This window comes from Mustela lutreola, chromosome 4 (assembly GCF_030435805.1).
Source record: "Mustela lutreola isolate mMusLut2 chromosome 4, mMusLut2.pri, whole genome shotgun sequence".
Taxonomy (NCBI): Eukaryota; Metazoa; Chordata; class Mammalia; order Carnivora; family Mustelidae; genus Mustela; species Mustela lutreola.
In genome coordinates, this window is record NC_081293.1 from 139,616,327 (window position 1) to 139,634,468 (window position 18,142).

Genomic DNA, 18,142 nt, shown 5'->3' on the forward strand with positions numbered 1-18,142 from the left:
TTTTGAATTTAGGAAAAAAATTAGTAAGAAGTATCAGTAAGGGAGATACCAGTGATGCTGAAATAAACATGACTCATTATTTTCAAAGCAACTCAGAAAGAAGAAAACATAGATTGCCATCTAATCCACACAAAGATTTGAAGTAGATGGATAAATGCAATTCTTTTGCTTCTTTTCCCCATTAGATGTCAATGTCCTTCTTTTCTTTCCCTTTAGAGTAGAACTGGGTAAGAGCTAAAGAGAGGATGTATCATGGGTAATTATCTATGAAAAGCAGTAAATCTAGAAAAAAACCCCCAGAATACATAAAATTCATCCTAAAATATCTGAAGCAATAATCCCCTTTTCTGCCTTTCCACCTCAAGTGCCGGTCTGGATTTTACCCAATGCTGTCCTGCTTGATGATGTTGGTCCCTGGACAAAGACAACACTGTACGTCTCAAAGTCGAAAGGCTAATTTCTCAGTACTAGCAGGGTCTGTCCATGTCTTACCCCAGAGAGTATCTTTCTCTACTGAACAGTGACTGAGTCACAGGAGGAAACAATTCTGCTTGCTGGAAGAAAATAGGATGGAAGGAAATATGACGGTTACCAGATGTTCCACTGCCCCTGAGGGGGCACCAGAATGTTTCTGCATATGCTGTAAACCGCATAAACTGTCAAATCATGGGACCCTGGGGCTTGGTGCTCATGCTGCTCTGATGTGCAGAGTCACAGCATTCGAGAGTTGAAAGGACCCTTAAAGATGATCTTAGTCAAAGGTTTTAAACTATGTTGTGAGGAGCTCTATGTTTCCTAAGTGTGACTCAGAGATTACTGAAGCGTAAGGGGATCTCCCCAAAATAGTAGCAGCATTCATGGAAAGAATATAAAAAAATCTTACATCAGAGTAACAAGACAGTATATTTTATCAAACAAAAATCAGTTATGAAAGTCTAAGGTAATTAAAAAAAATTTTATTATTATGATTTTTTATGGCAATTCTTATGGTTTAGGAAAGGAATCTTGTGGAAAATCACCATCACAGTACTTCTAGGACATTCCTGGGTGGGGCTGGGGAGGTGTGGGGTGGGAGTGGGGCAGGAGTCAGAGGTTGATTCAGGAACCTAGACCACAATAGGCCATGTGGCTTAGTTGTCTGGAAATTAAATTACATCCTAAGACACAATATCAGAGCAGAAAATAAAGGCATCTTGAGTCAAGTCAACGAATTCTTGCAATCCTTCTTTGTTTAAATATTTTGGCAAATTAAAAATGCCCACTTAGAAAATGTTACCTTTCCAGGCTAATTTTTTTTTAAAGTAGGTTCCATGCCCAGGGTGGAGACTGACACAGGATTTGAACTCACCACCCAGAAATCAAGACCTGAGCCGAGATCAAGAGTTGGATGTTTAACTAACTGAGCCACCCAGGTGCTGCTCCATGCTATTTTTAAATGGCAATTTAAAATTCATTGCCTTGATGAGGATTTAATTTTTATTCTATGTTACCTGCTTTCAAATTAAAAAATACCCTGTGATTGTTCAAAGAACCTCCTCATTGCCACCATTGGAAAGAGAGAGAGAGAGAGATTGAGAGGCTAAGAAATAGGGGGTAAGAAAAGAAAAAGAAACAAAAAAAAAAAAAAAAAGAAGGAAGGAAAGAAAGAGAAAAAGGGAAAGAGAGAAGGAAGAACAGAGAGAGGGAAAGCAAAAAGGAAGAAGGGAGGAAAGAAGAAAGAAAGAAGCAGCTATTTCTGCATTTGTACGGGGAGCGCATTTTGATGAAGGGACAGGAGATTTTAACTAAGTGAAGGCATAGCGCCAAGGTTGAAAAGACATTCGCCAACAGGGTAGAGGCACCTGCCCGACTCACCATCACTGTTGATGCACACCACCTCCTGAACTTGGGTGCCTGGGCCACACTCTTTTCCATTGTCTGGTTCACAGTCTCCAAGCCTCACTGCTTTCCAGTCATAGCAGGATGGCTCTTCACAGGGAATGGCTTCCAGTAAGTGAGGGCAGTTCCCAGTGCCCCCAGAGCCTCCAGTGGGCTCATTGGTGATACGCCGCTTCCTCAGTTTGAAACCTGAATGATTGGGGAAGGACATACTTATTGTTACTGCCCTGGGCTGAATATTTCCAAAGGCTGAATGAAAACTTGAGGGAAAGCTAGATGAGGGCAGAGGGTAAAATTCATATTTGCTTTAAGCAGTTGTATATCCCCAAACTCTAGTTTATGTGAGCCCGTTAATCATTTATTAAGTGAATAAATGAATGAACAGAATGGCCAAGGAGGAAGGCAAGAAAAATCATATATCTCTTATCTCCTTCACAGTACTGGAGAGGGGTAGAGAGGCAGAAGCAGAGAAGGAAAGACAGACAGACAGACAGACAAAGACGCACACAGAAAATGATTTTGGTTGATCTGGAAAAGTCTGTAGTTATAAAATATTCAAAGAGACAATGAAATCTCAAGCTATTTAGAAATATTCATGACTAGAGAAAGTGCTATTACTTTGAATTTTTCAGCACTATCACATAATTAAATTTGAAAAGAAACCTCTGAGAAGTTGGATGGTCCCAGATAAAGTGTCTCTTTGAGCCTTAAGTTGATTTTCGAAGCCCTAGAAATATGAACCAGTGATGATATAAAGCATCTGGGCGCTAATGAGGTCTCTTCAGAGTCGTGCTCTGTGCTTTAATAGCACCTACGTGTTGTCCTTCTGGACAGGGTGTACCAAAATTAATAAGTCTGTTTATTGCTATGTGAACATATTAGAATCACTAGAAAACTGTCTTTGGGAGAAAATGTTTTTCATTACTAGGTCCTGTGAGAACTACCCCATCATACCACCACAAAGGAAACCACTACATTTCATCTACTCCTCTTAGATATATCATTTGCATCATAAGAGCAATAGTTATTTTTTCCTTTCTTACCTTCAGAGTAATACAGTGTTTTTTTGTTTGTTTGTTTGTTTGTTTTTGTTTTTTGAGGACTAGCTATGGATCAGGCACTGAATTGAGTGCTTTATGCTTATTATCTCATTGAATCTTTAGAGAAAACTTCAGTAGCAGATATTACATCCCTTTTACAGATAAGGGGACAAAGATTTAGATCATTAACTTCAGTTTTAATGTTCTGATACCAACCTCAGAATAGGTTTATTCATCTTTTGCATTCAATACTCTTTAGCCGTTCTGGAAAATACCACAGATTAATGAATAAGCACAAGTAACAGAGAGTAATAGTGGCCGCGAAAGTATTTGGCACACTGATGGTATTATTTAAAATAACTCGTGTCTGACTCAACTGATGGGAGTTTTAAGCATGCCATGTTACTAGTACATACCTTTTTTGCCTTGCTGGTCATTACAGTTTTCGAAAGTACAAGGTCCCCAAGCCGACCAAGGTGACACCTCACATTCAACAGGACAGGGAATGTGGCAGAGCTGTGTAGTATTAGGGACGGGGCCAGTGCATGAGTTCAAGTCCACTGGTTTTGAGGCTGTTTAGAAAAAAATACAGAGATCCCTTAAGAATTAAACAAAATGCCATGGTCAACAATACGATTTTTCTGTGTGTACAGAGAAGGACAAGTGCCACCAAGATATTATTCCACGGCTTCTTAGTTACATCCTAGAAAAGAAGGAGAGGGAGTGGGGAAAAAGCAGAATAGTATAGTTCAAGGAAGTGGGACTAGAAATCTCGGAGACTGTTTGATCAGCAGCTTTATCACTTACTAGCCTGGTGATTTAATAATGCCGAGATTAACTTTCCTAAATGGTGTAACAAGCCTTAAGGTTAATTTTATCTCTACAATTCTATATTTGGATTCTAAATAAATGGAATCCACTTCAGAGGATTGAGCGCAGTGGGAGAGGGCCTACCGCTATAACATATATGGGAAAAGTCTCTACTGGGTGGCTTCTGGTGGAGTAGTCTCCCTTTTCTTTTGGTCCACAGAAGGGCAAGCAGTAGATATAACGAAGAGCGCATGCCACCAATGGTGCATCTCTCTCTACCCCAGCTACATGACTCACCAGATACTTTCTAGAACTTTTACAGAATATATTATCTGCATATGTGATCCAAATCTCAGAACTGCTAAGGTGACTAATTTAGAATTATCCACGTTTCTTCATATGTTGACCAATGATCTGTGAATAAATATTGCTTGCCCTTGCTTCCCTTCTGTTTTGATGCCTGAAGTTCAGCTAGTTTGTGTGGAACCCACATTTGACACTTAATGTCAAATGCATCCAAAGTTCTGGCTAAAAATGACTAGGAGAGCTATTTGAAGCTGTATGGAAAGCAGAAGAGAATCAAGTTTAGCAGTATATTATATAATATAAAGCTATAGTTGCTTTTGTTTTAAAGATTTTAAGAAGCAAATGTCTTTGCCACTTCCTTTAATAAAAGCTAGCTGCTGTTTTCATCTGATAATTTGGAATGCTGACCCTTGTACATAAATGACTGAAATAATAGAGGTCTTAGATAATTCTCATTCTCTTTATGTGAAGAACTATCAAATTCCAATCACATGGGTTACACGTAGAAGCTCATAGAGAAATTAAGATATTTTAGGCTAAATGATCCTAACTTTATATAAATGTACTCAATATATTTGCTTATAGTTTAAACTCTAAGGCAAACTGTAGGTATCATGCATCTCTCAATTTTCTGCATGCACACACACACAATCATAAGCGTTACCTGAAGGCTATTACATTAACCCCTCTTCCTAAAATAGTTTCTCAGTTCTGAAAAATATTCTGCAAATTTTTTTTCTTTTTCTCCTAGGAGTACATGACTTAATCTCTCTCTTCTCCCTCCCACCCCCCATGCCAGCCACTGTAGTGAAAATAAATGGGCACTCCTAGTTTGGTTACTCTGGACACTACCAGCATTCTCACTTAAGTTTACTGGAATTGTTGCTATTGTGCATCGTAATATCAGCCATAGCCAAAAATGATTACTTTGTTGCTTTCAACAGCGAAAGTATTTGGCACACTAATGACAGAAAATTCAGAAATAAATGCTTCACCTCTTTAAATGTAAAAAAGAAAATGATGTCAGTGATATATATTTCACATAAAATGAAAACAATTTTTAATATCCTTATAGGCTTATGAGTCTTGTGGTGGTTAATTTATATGTCAACTTGTCTGGCTAAGGGATGCCCACAAAGCTGCTAAAACGTTTCTAGGTGTGTCTGTGAGGATGTTTCTGAGAGAGAGTAGCATTTGAATCAGCAGATTGAGTAAAGAAGACAGCTTTCACCAATGGGGGTGGGGGGAAACACTATCCAATCCATTGAGAACCCAGGTAGAGATAAAAGGTGAACGAAGGGTAAAATCTCTTTCTCTATTTTTGAGCTGTGGAATGCATCTTCCCCTGCTCTTGGACATTAGAGTTCCTGGTTCTGGAAAACTAGGAATTACACTAGTGACCATTTCCATAATTCTGCAAGCCAATTCCTATAATAAGTCTCTTCTTATAGATCTAAACATATATCCTAATGGTCTGTTTCTCTGGAGAACCTTTACTGATGTAGGGTACAATATGTAGAAAATCTCCTATAACTGCAAATTAACAAATGTAATTTCTTCACTTGTAGAGTCTTTCACACTAACATTTTAATTAACAATTGTATGTTTTATTACCTGAAAAGTCTCCATTTTTTTCCTTCAATAGATTAAAATTAACTTAAAATTTAGTGTTGTTACATTGTTTTGGAAATTACAGTTACTACAAAGAGAAGTCTACTCTTACAAAGTCTGTCTTGACCATGCAATTGTGAGGAATATATGAGGTTGAAAACGTTAGGAGGGAAACCGATTTTATCAAGGAAACAGGTTAAAACATTCTAATATCTGGTCATTCTTTAAAAAATAAGCTTTTAGCTTTTGGTATATTTTGAATGAATCAAATAGAATAACCAGTCAAAAGAATCTTCTTGAGCTATCAAAAGATAAATGTGATGAATAAAGTCTTGAGAAAATACTGCCTGAAGCAAAATACTCTTCAGATCTTCTGCTAAGCTAACCAAGTCAATAGTGAGATAATAGTTATTGAAAAATAACCTCAACTTTATAGATGTTTTTATAAAAATACATATTTGAATATATATATTTGTTGTATATGATCTATTCCTTTGGTGATTTTCATTTTAGTTTTGTTGTTGTTGGTAAATACAGTATATATTGACTGAGGTAAATCACAGATACTAGCTGAGCTCCTCAAAAACCCTAAGTCAATTCTATTTTTGCCCATGAATTATTTGGAATCACTGTTGATTCAATAAATGAAATAAAGGACAGTTCAAGGAAAATTTACTGGATTCTAGTTTAATCTGTGAGACAGAATTCCTGTACTACTGTATTACAGAATGCAGTGTTTACCCATATTCTCAAATGTTGAGATTTGAAATTCTTAGAATGATCCAGTCATTACTTTTATATAATTTTATTACTTAAGAAATTATTCACCCAGTACAAGTTTCACAGAACTTCTATTAAATTTTTTTAAAGTCTTATTATTGATCTCTTAAAAATAAAGGGCATATTTTATTGTTTGCATATGATTTAAATGGTATAAATTATTTGTGCATTGCATTCTTTATGAGGCCATAAAAGAATGTACAAACTTTTCTGGACTTAATGAAACAAACAAAAAATGAGACTGGTACATTTTTGTAGGTTTGAAATATTTTTGTATTTTTATGTTTACAGCATTACAATGGGAAAAAAAGTATAGAAAGTAAACCAGGTATTTGTTTCCAGCAGTGTGCCCAGTGAGATATTCTGAATACATACCCTTGAGAATAGTAAATATATGATTTTTAAAATTTAGTGTTTTATTCTGAGATAATTATAGATTCTCATGACATTGTAACTTCACAGAGATCCTATGTATCCTCTACCCAGCTTCCCCCAATAGTCAGATCTTGCAAACCTGTAGTATAATGTCACAACCAGAATCCTGACACTGAAACAACCAGGGTACAGTATTGGGTTGACTAGTGTCTCCCCATGCCTCCCTCCCCCACTCAAATTCAGTCTACTAGAATTTTACAGTATGACTCGATTTGGATATAAGGTCATTGCAAATGTATTTATTTATTTATTATTATTATTTTAATTTAATTTTTTAAAATGTTTTATTTATTTATTTGACAGACAGAGATCACAAGTAGGCAGAGAGGCAGGCAGAGAGAGAGGAAGGGAAGCAAGCTCCCTGCGGAGCAGAAAGCCTGATGCGATGCGGGGCTAGATCCCAGGATCCTGGGATCATGACTTGAGCTGAAGGCTGAGGCTTTAACCTGGGCGCCCCATTGCAAACGTATTTAGCTGGTGGGGTCCCACTGGATTAGAATGAGCTTTAAATCCAGCTACTGATGTCCTTATAAGGTGGCCATGGGAAGACATACAGAGAAGAAAGACATGGAGCCACTTGGTTACTAATCTTAGGGAAAGAATAGCTCAAGCTTGCACTACTAAGTATAATGATAGCTATACATTTTTGTAGATGCCTTTTATCAAACTGAGGATGTTTCTAAGGGTTTTTATTATCAGTAGGTGTTGAATTTTGTCAAATACTTCTTCTCCATTGACTAATATTACCACCTGATTTTTTTTTTAGCCTATAAAAATGGTGAATTTTTGTTGTACTGTCTTTGTCCCCTCTTCTCCTATTTTCTGGATAAAACTAATCCATTTCAGATTGAGCAAATTACGATAGGTTGTGTTTTTCCACTTTGATTTTTTGATTCCTTCCATTTAGCTACATTGTCAAATTTATGTGTATAAAGTTGTGGTGTCCCCTTATTATTTTTTTGCTGGCTGTAGGGTCTACATGACATCCCCTGTTAAACTGACATTCCCTGATGTTGGTGATTTGTGTCTTTTCTCTTTTTACTTTATCAGCCTTGCTAGAAGCTTCAATTTTAATGGTCTGTTCAAAGAATCAGCTCTTTGTTTCACTGATTTTCTCTATTGTTTTTCTGTTTTCAATTTCATTGATTTCTGTCTGTTCTTACTGTTATTATTTCCTTCCTTCTGCTGGCTGTCATCTTCTTTTGCTCTCTTTTTCCATGGTTCTTGAACTGGGAGCTCAGATTATATTGATTTCTGTCTTATCATCTTTTTTAATGTAAGCATTTAGTGTTACGAATTTCCATCTCAGCACTGCTTTGGTTATGTTACACAGATTTTGATATATTTCCATTTTCATTCAGTTCAAAGTATTTTGATTTTCCTTGAGAATTCCTTTTTCATGCATGGATTATTTAAAAGTATGTCCTCTATTTTCTAAGTGTTTGAAGATTTGAAGAAATGTTATCGTTCTGTGACAGAATTCTAATTTGATTCCAATTGTGCTCATAGAACACTCTGTATGATTTAAATTCTTTTAAATTTGTTAAGGTTTATGAATCAGAATATGGTCTATCTTTGTATATGTTCTACAGACACCTGAAAAGAAGATGTATTCTATTCTTGTTGGATAGCCTGCTCTACAAATGCCTACCGGATTCTATTCAATGAGATGGTGTTCATTTCTTTGAAATCCTTGTTCATTTTCTGCCTAGTTGTTTTATTAAGTGTTGGAAGTAGAATGTAGTCATCTCTGATTTTAATTGTGAATTTTTGTATTTCTCCTTTTAGTTCTATCAGTTTTTGTTCACATATTTTATAGTATATTGTTTAGGATATACAAATTTAGGATTTGTCTTCTTGGTGGGAGACAAATTATTATTATATAATGTCTTTCTCAGTTTCTATAATTTTTTTGTTTTGATAGCTAATTTACCTGATTTTAATACAACTACTCCTGCTTTTCTCTGGATAATATTTTCATGATAGCTTGACTTCCATTTTTTATTTTCAACCTGGGTATATTGTTAATTATAGCTGAGGTGAGTTTCTTGCAAAACATGTATAGTTGGGTCATATTTTGTAATACACTCTACCACTTTGTGTCTTTTTTCTCCTTAGGAGTTTAGGTTTTATTCTAGATACAAAATAGATTTCAATCTTAATATTGCATTAGAAGCAATTTATAACATTGCCTGAGTAGGCATTTGTTAGGACTTTTTAAAAAATCTCCACCTGCCAGTGTTTCTGGGTTGCTGGCTTCTTTCACACCAAATCCGAGATACAGGAGGCAGACAGCAACCGAGGGAACTTATGGCCTTGTTGTTTCTTGAGTATTAAGAGCTCTAGCTTGCCTTCCTTCTCTCCAACTTTCAGAGGCATCTTATGGTTTGTTTGCTAGGAATTATCAGGATATACATATTATTAATCTAGCAAAAGCATTAGGAAAAATGGCATTTCTTCTATCTTCCTGGAAGCAGAAGTCTATATGTTATTTTAAAAATAAAGCATTCCAATTTTACAACTGGAATTACAAGAAAGGAAAATCCTCAAAAGAATCTCCAAATACACAGCATGCACTCGATATGGCATTAGAGTCCTAACACTGTCCTCTTCTTTGGGGGCATTATTGATCCCAGGTCACGTAACTTCCAGTTTAATGGCCTGGTGGGAGACCTAGAATTGCTTATTTAGAGTTCTTTAATATCAGGGACAAAGGCAGGTATTTTAAGACAGAAATGAAAACTTATCTATAGAAGACCGTCACTATTAAGGAAATTTCCAAAGAGCTTATTTCTCCTAAAAAGGAATGTGAACACAGAAGCAGGGTCCAAGATGCCAGATGGAATGGCAAAGAAAACATTCCATGTGAGTAAAAATAAATGTTGAATGTAAAAGTATAATTATAATGATTAAATAGGGGAGTGTGGTAGGTAGAATAATGGTCCTCCAAAGACTCCATGTCTTAATCTTTGGAATTGGTGAATATATTATTATTATTTTACGATTTTACTTATTTAAGTCAATCAGAGAAAGACAACTATTATATGATCTCCCTGATATGAGGAAGTGGAGATGCAATGTGGGGGGTTTGGGGGGTAGGAAAAGAATTAGTGAAACAAGATGGGATTGGGAGGGAGACAAACCATAAGTGAATCTTTTTTTTTTTTTTTTTTTTTTTTTTTTAATACTTTTTTTATTTTTTATAAACATATATTTTTATCCCCAGGGGTACAGGTCTGTGAATCACCAGGTTTACACACTTCACAGCACTCACCAAATCACATACCCTCCCCAATGTCCATAATCCCACCCCCTTCTCCCAAACCCCCTCCCCCCGGCAACCCTCAGTTTGTTTCGTGAGATTAAGAGTCACTTATGGTTTGTCTCCCTCCCAATCCCATCTTGTTTCATTTATTCTTCTTCTACCCACTTAAGCCTCCATGTTGCATCACCACTTCCTCATATCAGGGAGATCATATGATAGTTGTCTTTCTCTGCTTGACTTATTTCGCTAAGCATGATACGCTCTAGTTCCATCCATGTTGTTGCAAATGGCAAGATTTCATTTCTTTTGATGGCTGCATAGTATTCCATTGTGTATATATACCACATCTTCTTGATCCATTCATCTGTTGATGGACATCTAGGTTCTTTCCATAGTTTGGCTATTGTGGACATTGCTCCTATAAACATTCGGGTGCATGTGTCCCTTTGGATCACTACATTTGTATCTTTAGGGTAAATACCCAATAGTGCAATTGCTGGGTCATAGGGCAGTTCTATTTTCAACATTTTGAGGAACCTCCATGCTGTTTTCCAGAGTGGCTGCACCAGCTTGCATTCCCACCAACAGTGTAGGAGGGTTCCCCTTTCTCCGCATCCTCGCCAGCATCTGTCATTTCCTGATTTGTTGATTTTAGCCATTCTGACTGGTGTGAGGTGATATCTCATTGTGGTTTTGATTTGTATTTCCCTGATGCCGAGTGATATGGAGCACTTTTTCATGTGTCTGTTCGCCATCTGGATGTCTTCTTTGCAGAAATGTCTGTTCATGTCTTCTGCCCATTTCTTGATTGGATTATTTGTTCTTTGGGTGTTGAGTTTGCTAAGTTCTTTATAGATTCTGGACACTAGTCCTTTATCTGATATGTCGTTTGCAAATATCTTCTCCCATTCTGTCAGTTGTCTTTTGATTTTGTTAACTGTTTCCTTTGCTGTGCAAAAGCTTTTGATCTTGATGAAATCCCAGTAGTTCATTTTTTCCCTTGCTTCCCTTGCCTTTGGCGTTGTTCCTAGGAAGATGTTGCTGCGGCAGAGGTCGAAGAGGTTGCTGCCCGTGTTCTCCTCAAGGATTTTGATGGATTCCTTTCGTACATTGAGGTCCTTCATCCATTTTGAGTCTATTTTTGTGTGTGGTGTAAGGAAATGGTCCAATTTCATTTTTCTGCATGTGGCTGTCCAATTTTCCCAGCACCATTTATTGAAAAGGCTGTCTTTTTTCCATTGGACATTCTTTCCTGCTTTGTCGAAGATTAGTTGACCATAGATTTGAGGGTCTATTTCTGGGCTCTCTATTCTGTTCCATTGATCTATGTGTCTGTTTTTGTGCCAGTACCATGCTGTCTTGATGATGACAGCTTTGTAATAGAGCTTGAAGTCCGGAATTGTGATGCCACCAACGTTGGCTTTCTTTTTCAATATCCCTTTGGCTATTCGAGGTCTTTTCTGGTTCCATATAAATTTTAGAATTATTTGTTCCATTTCTTTGAAAAAGATGGATGGTACTTTGATAGGAATTGCATTAAATGTGTAGATTGCTTTAGGTAGCATAGACATTTTCACAATATTTATTCTTCCAATCCAGGAGCATGGCACATTTTTCCATTTCTTTGTGTCTTCCTCAATTTCTTTCATGAGTACTTTATAGTTTTCTGAGTATAGATTCTGTGTCTCTTTGGTTAGGTTTATTCCTAGGTATCTTATGGTTTTGGATGCAATTGTAAATGGGATTGACTCCTTAATATCTCTTTCTTCTGTCTTGCTGTTGGTGTAGAGAAATGCAACTGATTTCTGTGCATTGATTTTATATCCTGACACTTTACTGAATTCCTGTATAAGTTCTAGCAGTTTTGGAGTGGAGTCTTTTGGGTTTTCCACATATAGTATCATATCATCTGCGAAGAGTGATAATTTGACTTCTTCTTTGCCGATTTGGATGCCTTTAATTTCCTTTTGTTGTCTGATTGCTGAGGCTAGGACCTCTAGTACGATGTTGAATAGCAGTGGTGATAATGGACATCCCTGCCGTGTTCCTGACCTTAGCGGAAAAGCTTTCAGTTTTTCTCCATTGAGAATGATATTTGCGGTGGGTTTTTCATAGATGGCTTTGATGATATTGAGGTATGCGCCCTCTATCCCTACACTTTGAAGAGTTTTGATCAGGAAGGGATGTTGTACTTTGTCAAATGCTTTTTCAGCATCTATTGAGAGTATCATATGGTTCTTGTTCTTTCTTTTATTGATGTGTTGTATCACATTGACTGATTTGCGGATGTTGAACCAACCTTGCAGCCCTGGAATAAATCCCACTTGGTCGTGGTGAATAATCCTTTTAATGTACTGTTGAATCCTATTGGCTAGTATTTTGTTGAGTATTTTCGCATCTGTGTTCATCAAGGATATCGGTCTATAGCTCTCTTTTTTGGTGGGATCCTTGTCTGGTTTTGGGATCAAGGTGATGCTGGCCTCATAAAATGAGTTTGGAAGTTTTCCTTCCATTTCTATTTTTTGGAACAGTTTCAGGAGAATAGGAATTAGTTCTTCTTTAAATGTTTGGTAGAATTCCCCCGGGAAGCCGTCTGGCCCTGGGCTTTTGTTTGTTTGGAGATTTTTAATGACTGTTTCAATCTCCTTACTGGTTATGGGTCTGTTCAGGCTTTCTATTTCTTCCTGGCTCAGTTGTGGTAGTTTATATGTTTCTAGGAATGCATCCATTTCTTCCAGATTGTCAAATTTATTGCCGTAGAGTTGCTCATAGTATGTTCTTATAATAGTTTGTATTTCTTTGGTGTTAGTTGTGATCTCTCCTCTTTCATTCATGATTTTATTTATTTGGGTCCTTTCTCTTTTCTTTTTGATAAGTCGGGCCAGGGGTTTATCAATTTTATTAATTCTTTCAAAGAACCAGCTCCTAGTTTCGTTGATTTGTTCTATTGTTTTTTTGGTTTCTATTTCATTGATTTCTGCTCTGATCTTTATGATTTCTCTTCTCCTGCTGGGCTTAGGGTTTCTTTCTTGTTCTTTCTCCAGCTCCTTTAGGTGTAGGGTTAGGTTGTGTACCTGAGACCTTTCTTGTTTCTTGAGAAAGGCTTGTACCGCTATATATTTTCCTCTCAGGACTGCCTTTGTTGTGTCCCACAGATTTTGAACCGTTGTATTTTCATTATCATTTGTTTCCATGATTTTTTTCAATTCTTCTTTAATTTCCCGGTTGACCCATTCATTCTTTAGAAGGATACTGTTTAGTCTCCATGTATTTGGGTTCTTTCCAAACTTCCTTTTGTGGTTGAGTTCTAGCTTTAGAGCATTGTGGTCTGAAAATATGCAGGGAATGATCCCAATCTTTTGATACCGGTTGAGTCCTGATTTAGGACCGAGGATGTGATCTATTCTGGAGAATGTTCCATGTGCACTAGAGAAGAATGTGTATTCTGTTGCTTTGGGATGAAATGTTCTGAATATATCTGTGATGTCCATCTGGTCCAGTGTGTCGTTTAAGGCCTTTATTTCCTTGCTGATCTTTTGCTTGGATGACCTGTCCATTTCAGTGAGGGGAGTGTTAAAGTCCCCTACTATTATTGTATTATTGTTGATGTGTTTCTTTGATTTTGTTATTAATTGGTTTATATAGTTGGCTGCTCCCACATTGGGGGCATAGATATTTAAAATTGTTAAATCTTCTTGTTGGACAGACCCTTTGAGTATGATATAGTGTCCTTCCTCATCTCTTATTATAGTCTTTGGCTTAAAATCTAATTGATCTGATATAAGGATTGCCACTCCTGCTTTCTTCTGATGTCCATTAGCATGGTAAATTCTTTTCCACCCCCTCACTTTAAATCTGGAGGTGTCTTCGGGCTTAAAATGTGTTTCTTGGAGGCAACATATAGATGGGTTTTGTTTTTTTATCCATTCTGATACCCTGTGTCTTTTGACAGGGGCATTTAGCCCATTCACATTCAGGGTAACTATTGAGAGATATGAATTTAATGCCATTGTATTGCCTGTAAGGTGACTGTTACTGTATATGGTCTCTGTTCCTTTCTGATCTACCACTTGTAGGCTCTCTCTTTGCTTAGAGGACCCCTTTCAAGATTTCCTGTAGAGCTGGTTTGGTATTTGCAAATTCTTTCAGTTGTTGTTTGTCCTGGAAGCTTTTAATCTCTCCTTCTATTTTCAATGATAGCCTAGCTGGATATAGTATTCTTGGCTGCATGTTTTTCTCGTTTAGTGCTCTGAAAATATCATGCCAGCTCTTTCTGGCCTGCCAGGTCTCTGTGGATAAGTCAGCTGCCAATCTAATATTTTTTCCATTGTATGTTACAGACTTCTTTTCCCGGGCTGCTTTCAGGATTTTCTCTTTGTCATTGAGACTTGTAAATTTTACTATTAGGTGACGGGGTGTGGGCCTATTCTTATTGATTTTGAGGGGCGTTCTCTGAACCTCCTGAATTTTGATGCTCGTTCCCTTTGCCATATTGGGGAAATTCTCCCCAATAATTCTCTCCAGTATACCTTCTGCTCCCCTCTCACTTTCTTCTTCTTCTGGAATCCCAATTATTCTAATGTTGTTTCGTCTTATGGTGTCACTTATTTCTCGAATTCTCCCCTCGTGGTCCAGTAGCTGTTTGTCCCTCTTTTGCTCAGCTTCTTTATTCTCTGTCATTTGGTCTTCTATATCACTAATTCTTTCTTCTGCCTCATTTATCCTAGCAGTTAGAGCCTCCATTTTTGATTGCACCTCATTAATAGCTTTTTTGATTTCACCTTGGTTAGATTTTAGTTCTTTTATTTCTCCAGAAAGGGCTTTTATATCTCTCGAGAGGGTTTCTCTCATATCTTCCATGCCTTTTTCGAGCCCGGCTAGAACCTTGAGAATTGTCATTCTGAACTCTAGATCTGACATATTACCGATGTCTGTATTGATTAGGTCCCTAGCCTTCGGTACTGCCTCTTGTTCTTTTTTTTGTGTTGAATTTTTATGTCTTGTCATTTTGTCCAGATAAGAGTAAATGAAGGGGCAAGTAAAATACTAAAAGGGTGGCAACAACCCCAGGAAAATATGCTTTAACCAAATTAGAAGAGATCCAAAATCGTGAGTGGGGAGAAAGGGGATAAAAAGAGGTTCAAAAAGGAAGAAAGAAAAAAAAAAAAACAAAAAGAAAAGAAAAAAAAAAAGAAAAGAAAAGAAAAGAATTTTTAAAAAAAGAAAACACCTAAGAAAAATGTGAAAAAGAAAAATATATATATTAGATAAACTAGTAAAAAATCGTTAAAAAAGAAAAAGGTAACAGTTAAAAAAAAAAAAATTTTACCCGAAGGCGAGAAAAAAAAAAAAAAATGAAAAAGAAAAAATCAAATTAACTGCAAGACTAAAAAAAATCCCAGGAAAAAAGCCATGAGTTCCGTGTTTGGCTTTCTCCTCCTCTGGAATTCTGCTGCTCTCCTTGGTATTGAAACCGCACTCCTTGGTAGGTGAACTTGGTCTCGGCTGGATTTCTTGTTGATCTTCTGGGGGAGGGGCCTGGTGTAGTGATTCTCAAGTGTCTTTGCCCCAGGCGGAATTACACCGCCCTTACCCGGGGCCGGGGTGAGTAATCCGCTCGGGTTTGCTTTCAGGAGCTTTTGTTCCCTGAGCGCTTTCCGTAGAGTTCCGGAGGACGGGAATACAAATGGCAGCCTCCTGGTCTCCGGCCCGGAGGAGCCGAGAGCCCAGGGCCCCACTCCTCAGTGCGCCCTCAGAGAACAGCGCCCAGTTACTCCCGTCTGCCTGACCTCCGGCCGCGCTCCGAGCTCACCGAGCCTGCGACCGGTTCAAGGTAACCCCGAGCTGCGAGCTTACTGTCGGCTCTGTCTCTGTAGCCGGCTTTCCCGTTCCAATACCCGCAAGCTCTGCGACACTCAGACACCCCCGATCCTTCTGTGACCCTGCGGGACCTGAGGCCACGCTGACCCCGCGTGGGTTTCGCCCCGGTTTAGCCTCTGGAGCGATGTCCCTCAGCGGAACAGACTTTTAAAAGTCCTGATTTTGTGCACGGTTGCTCCGCTGCTTGCCGGGAGCCGGCCCCTCCCCCCGGGGTCTATCTTCCCGTCGCTTTGGATTCACTTCTCCGCCAGTCCTACCTTTCAGAAAGTGGTTGTTTTTCTGTTTCCAGAATTGCTGTTCTTCTTCTCTTCGATCTGCCAATGGATTTTCAGGTGTTTGCAATCTTTAGATAAGCTATCTAGCTGATCTCCGGCTAGCTGAAGCAGTCTCAGCTTGCTACTTCTCCGCCATCTTGACTCCTCCCCAACCATAAGTGAATCTTAATCTCACAAAACAAACTGAGGGTTGCTGGGGGGAGGGGGTTTGGGAGAAGGGGGTGGGATTATGGACATTGGGGAGGGTATGTGCTTTGGTGAGTGCTGTGAAGTGTGTAAACCTGACGATTCACAGACCTGTACTCCTGGGGCTAATAATACATTATATGTTTATAAAAAATTAAAAAATTGAAAAAAAAATTTTACTTATTTATCTGAGAGAGAGAGAGAGAGATAGTAAGAGATAGCGAGAGAGAACACAAATAGGTGGGAAAGGAAAGCAGGCTCCCCGCTGAGCAGGGAGCCCAACATGGAGGCTTGATCCCAGAACCCTGTGATAGGACCTGAGCTGAAGGCAGACACTTAACCTACTGAGCAACCCAGGCGCCCCGTGCATATATCTTAATGGAAAAAAGGATGTGATTCAGGTTTCAAACCCTGAGATGCAGAAATCATTCTGAATTATTCAGGCGGGACTAATATAGCCACATGAGTCCTTAAAAGAGAGCCTTCCTCAGATGGGTCATATAAATAAGATGGAAGGAAGAGAAGAGACCCAAAGCAAAGAAAGTCATCGGGGGGAGAGGCAAGAAATATGGGTGTCATGTAGAAGCTAAGAACCACTCCCAGATAGACAATCAGCAAGGAAATGGAAATCTTGGTAGTCCAGTTGCAAGGAACTGAATTATGCCAACAACCTGAAATGAAAAAGGAAACAGGTCTTCCCCTACAGCCTCCAGAAAGGATTGCAGCTCCCCTAAGCCCTTAATTTTGGCCTGGAGAGACCCATGTCAGAGTTGTGATTTACAGAACTATAAGATAAGGTGTTAAGCTTGTGGTCATTTGCTATGGTAGCAACAGAAAACTAATACAGAGAGTTAGTTATGAATCACAAGACAGAACTAAAATATTAGACTACATAATATGAAGGTTGATGAAGGGTAATCAGAGGTGACCTAAAGTCCTTAGAAAAATAAATACATTAATTACAGATTGTATTCATTCGAGTCTTTACCTTCGTATTTTAAAGTAATCTCTTTATATAAATAGGATAGGGATGTATAACTTCTGAACTGAGGGAAGCAATGCAATAATATTAAGTGTGGTAATAAATTCACATGGAGTCAAGAAAGGAAAAACAAAACAAAACACATAAAAGGGGGAACCAGGAGAATAAAATAAGATGGAAGAAATGACTACAAAAGACTAAACTTTTAACCACTAAAAGCCAAAGACTACCAGACTGAATAGAAAAATAAATTCTGAAATAACATTTTATAACCACTAGTTTATCAAAAATTTGAAAGTTTGATAATCCCAAATACTGGAGGAGATGTAAAGCTGCTAGAACAGTTAAACATTGCTGGAAAAACTCTATGTTGTTTTAGCCATTCTGGAAAATAACTTGGAATTTTAAACTATGGTTGAAGATATGAACACTATTAGGTATATACCTTGGAAAAACTATCAGCCATTTACCTCAGTAGATATTGATAGGAATTATCACTGAAGGATTGTTTATAATTGTAAACATTCAGAAACAACTCAGATGTCCAAAAAAAAAGAGAAGGAATACTAAATTATGCTTGTCCATACTATATAATGCTATAGAGAGGTGGAAATAAATGAACTAGAGCACAATTATCAATACGATTCAGCATACAAATATATCAAAAGAATGAAGAATGTAAGTTCAAGAAGAA

The 18,142-nt window shown here is 37.8% G+C and overlaps 1 protein-coding gene across 1 annotated transcript in view; it reads right to left on the bottom strand.

Annotated features, from left to right (window-relative positions):
• The window catches only part of THSD7A (thrombospondin type 1 domain containing 7A), a 467,710-nt gene that overhangs the window by 166,582 nt on the left and 282,986 nt on the right, over window positions 1-18,142 (bottom strand). The window contains exons 5-6 of the mRNA XM_059171243.1: window positions 3,335-3,490; window positions 1,855-2,067 (exon numbers count right to left, since the gene is read on the bottom strand). Of these exons, the coding sequence (XP_059027226.1) occupies window positions 1,855-2,067; window positions 3,335-3,490 (369 nt within the window). The remainder of the gene's footprint in view (window positions 1-1,854; window positions 2,068-3,334; window positions 3,491-18,142) is intronic.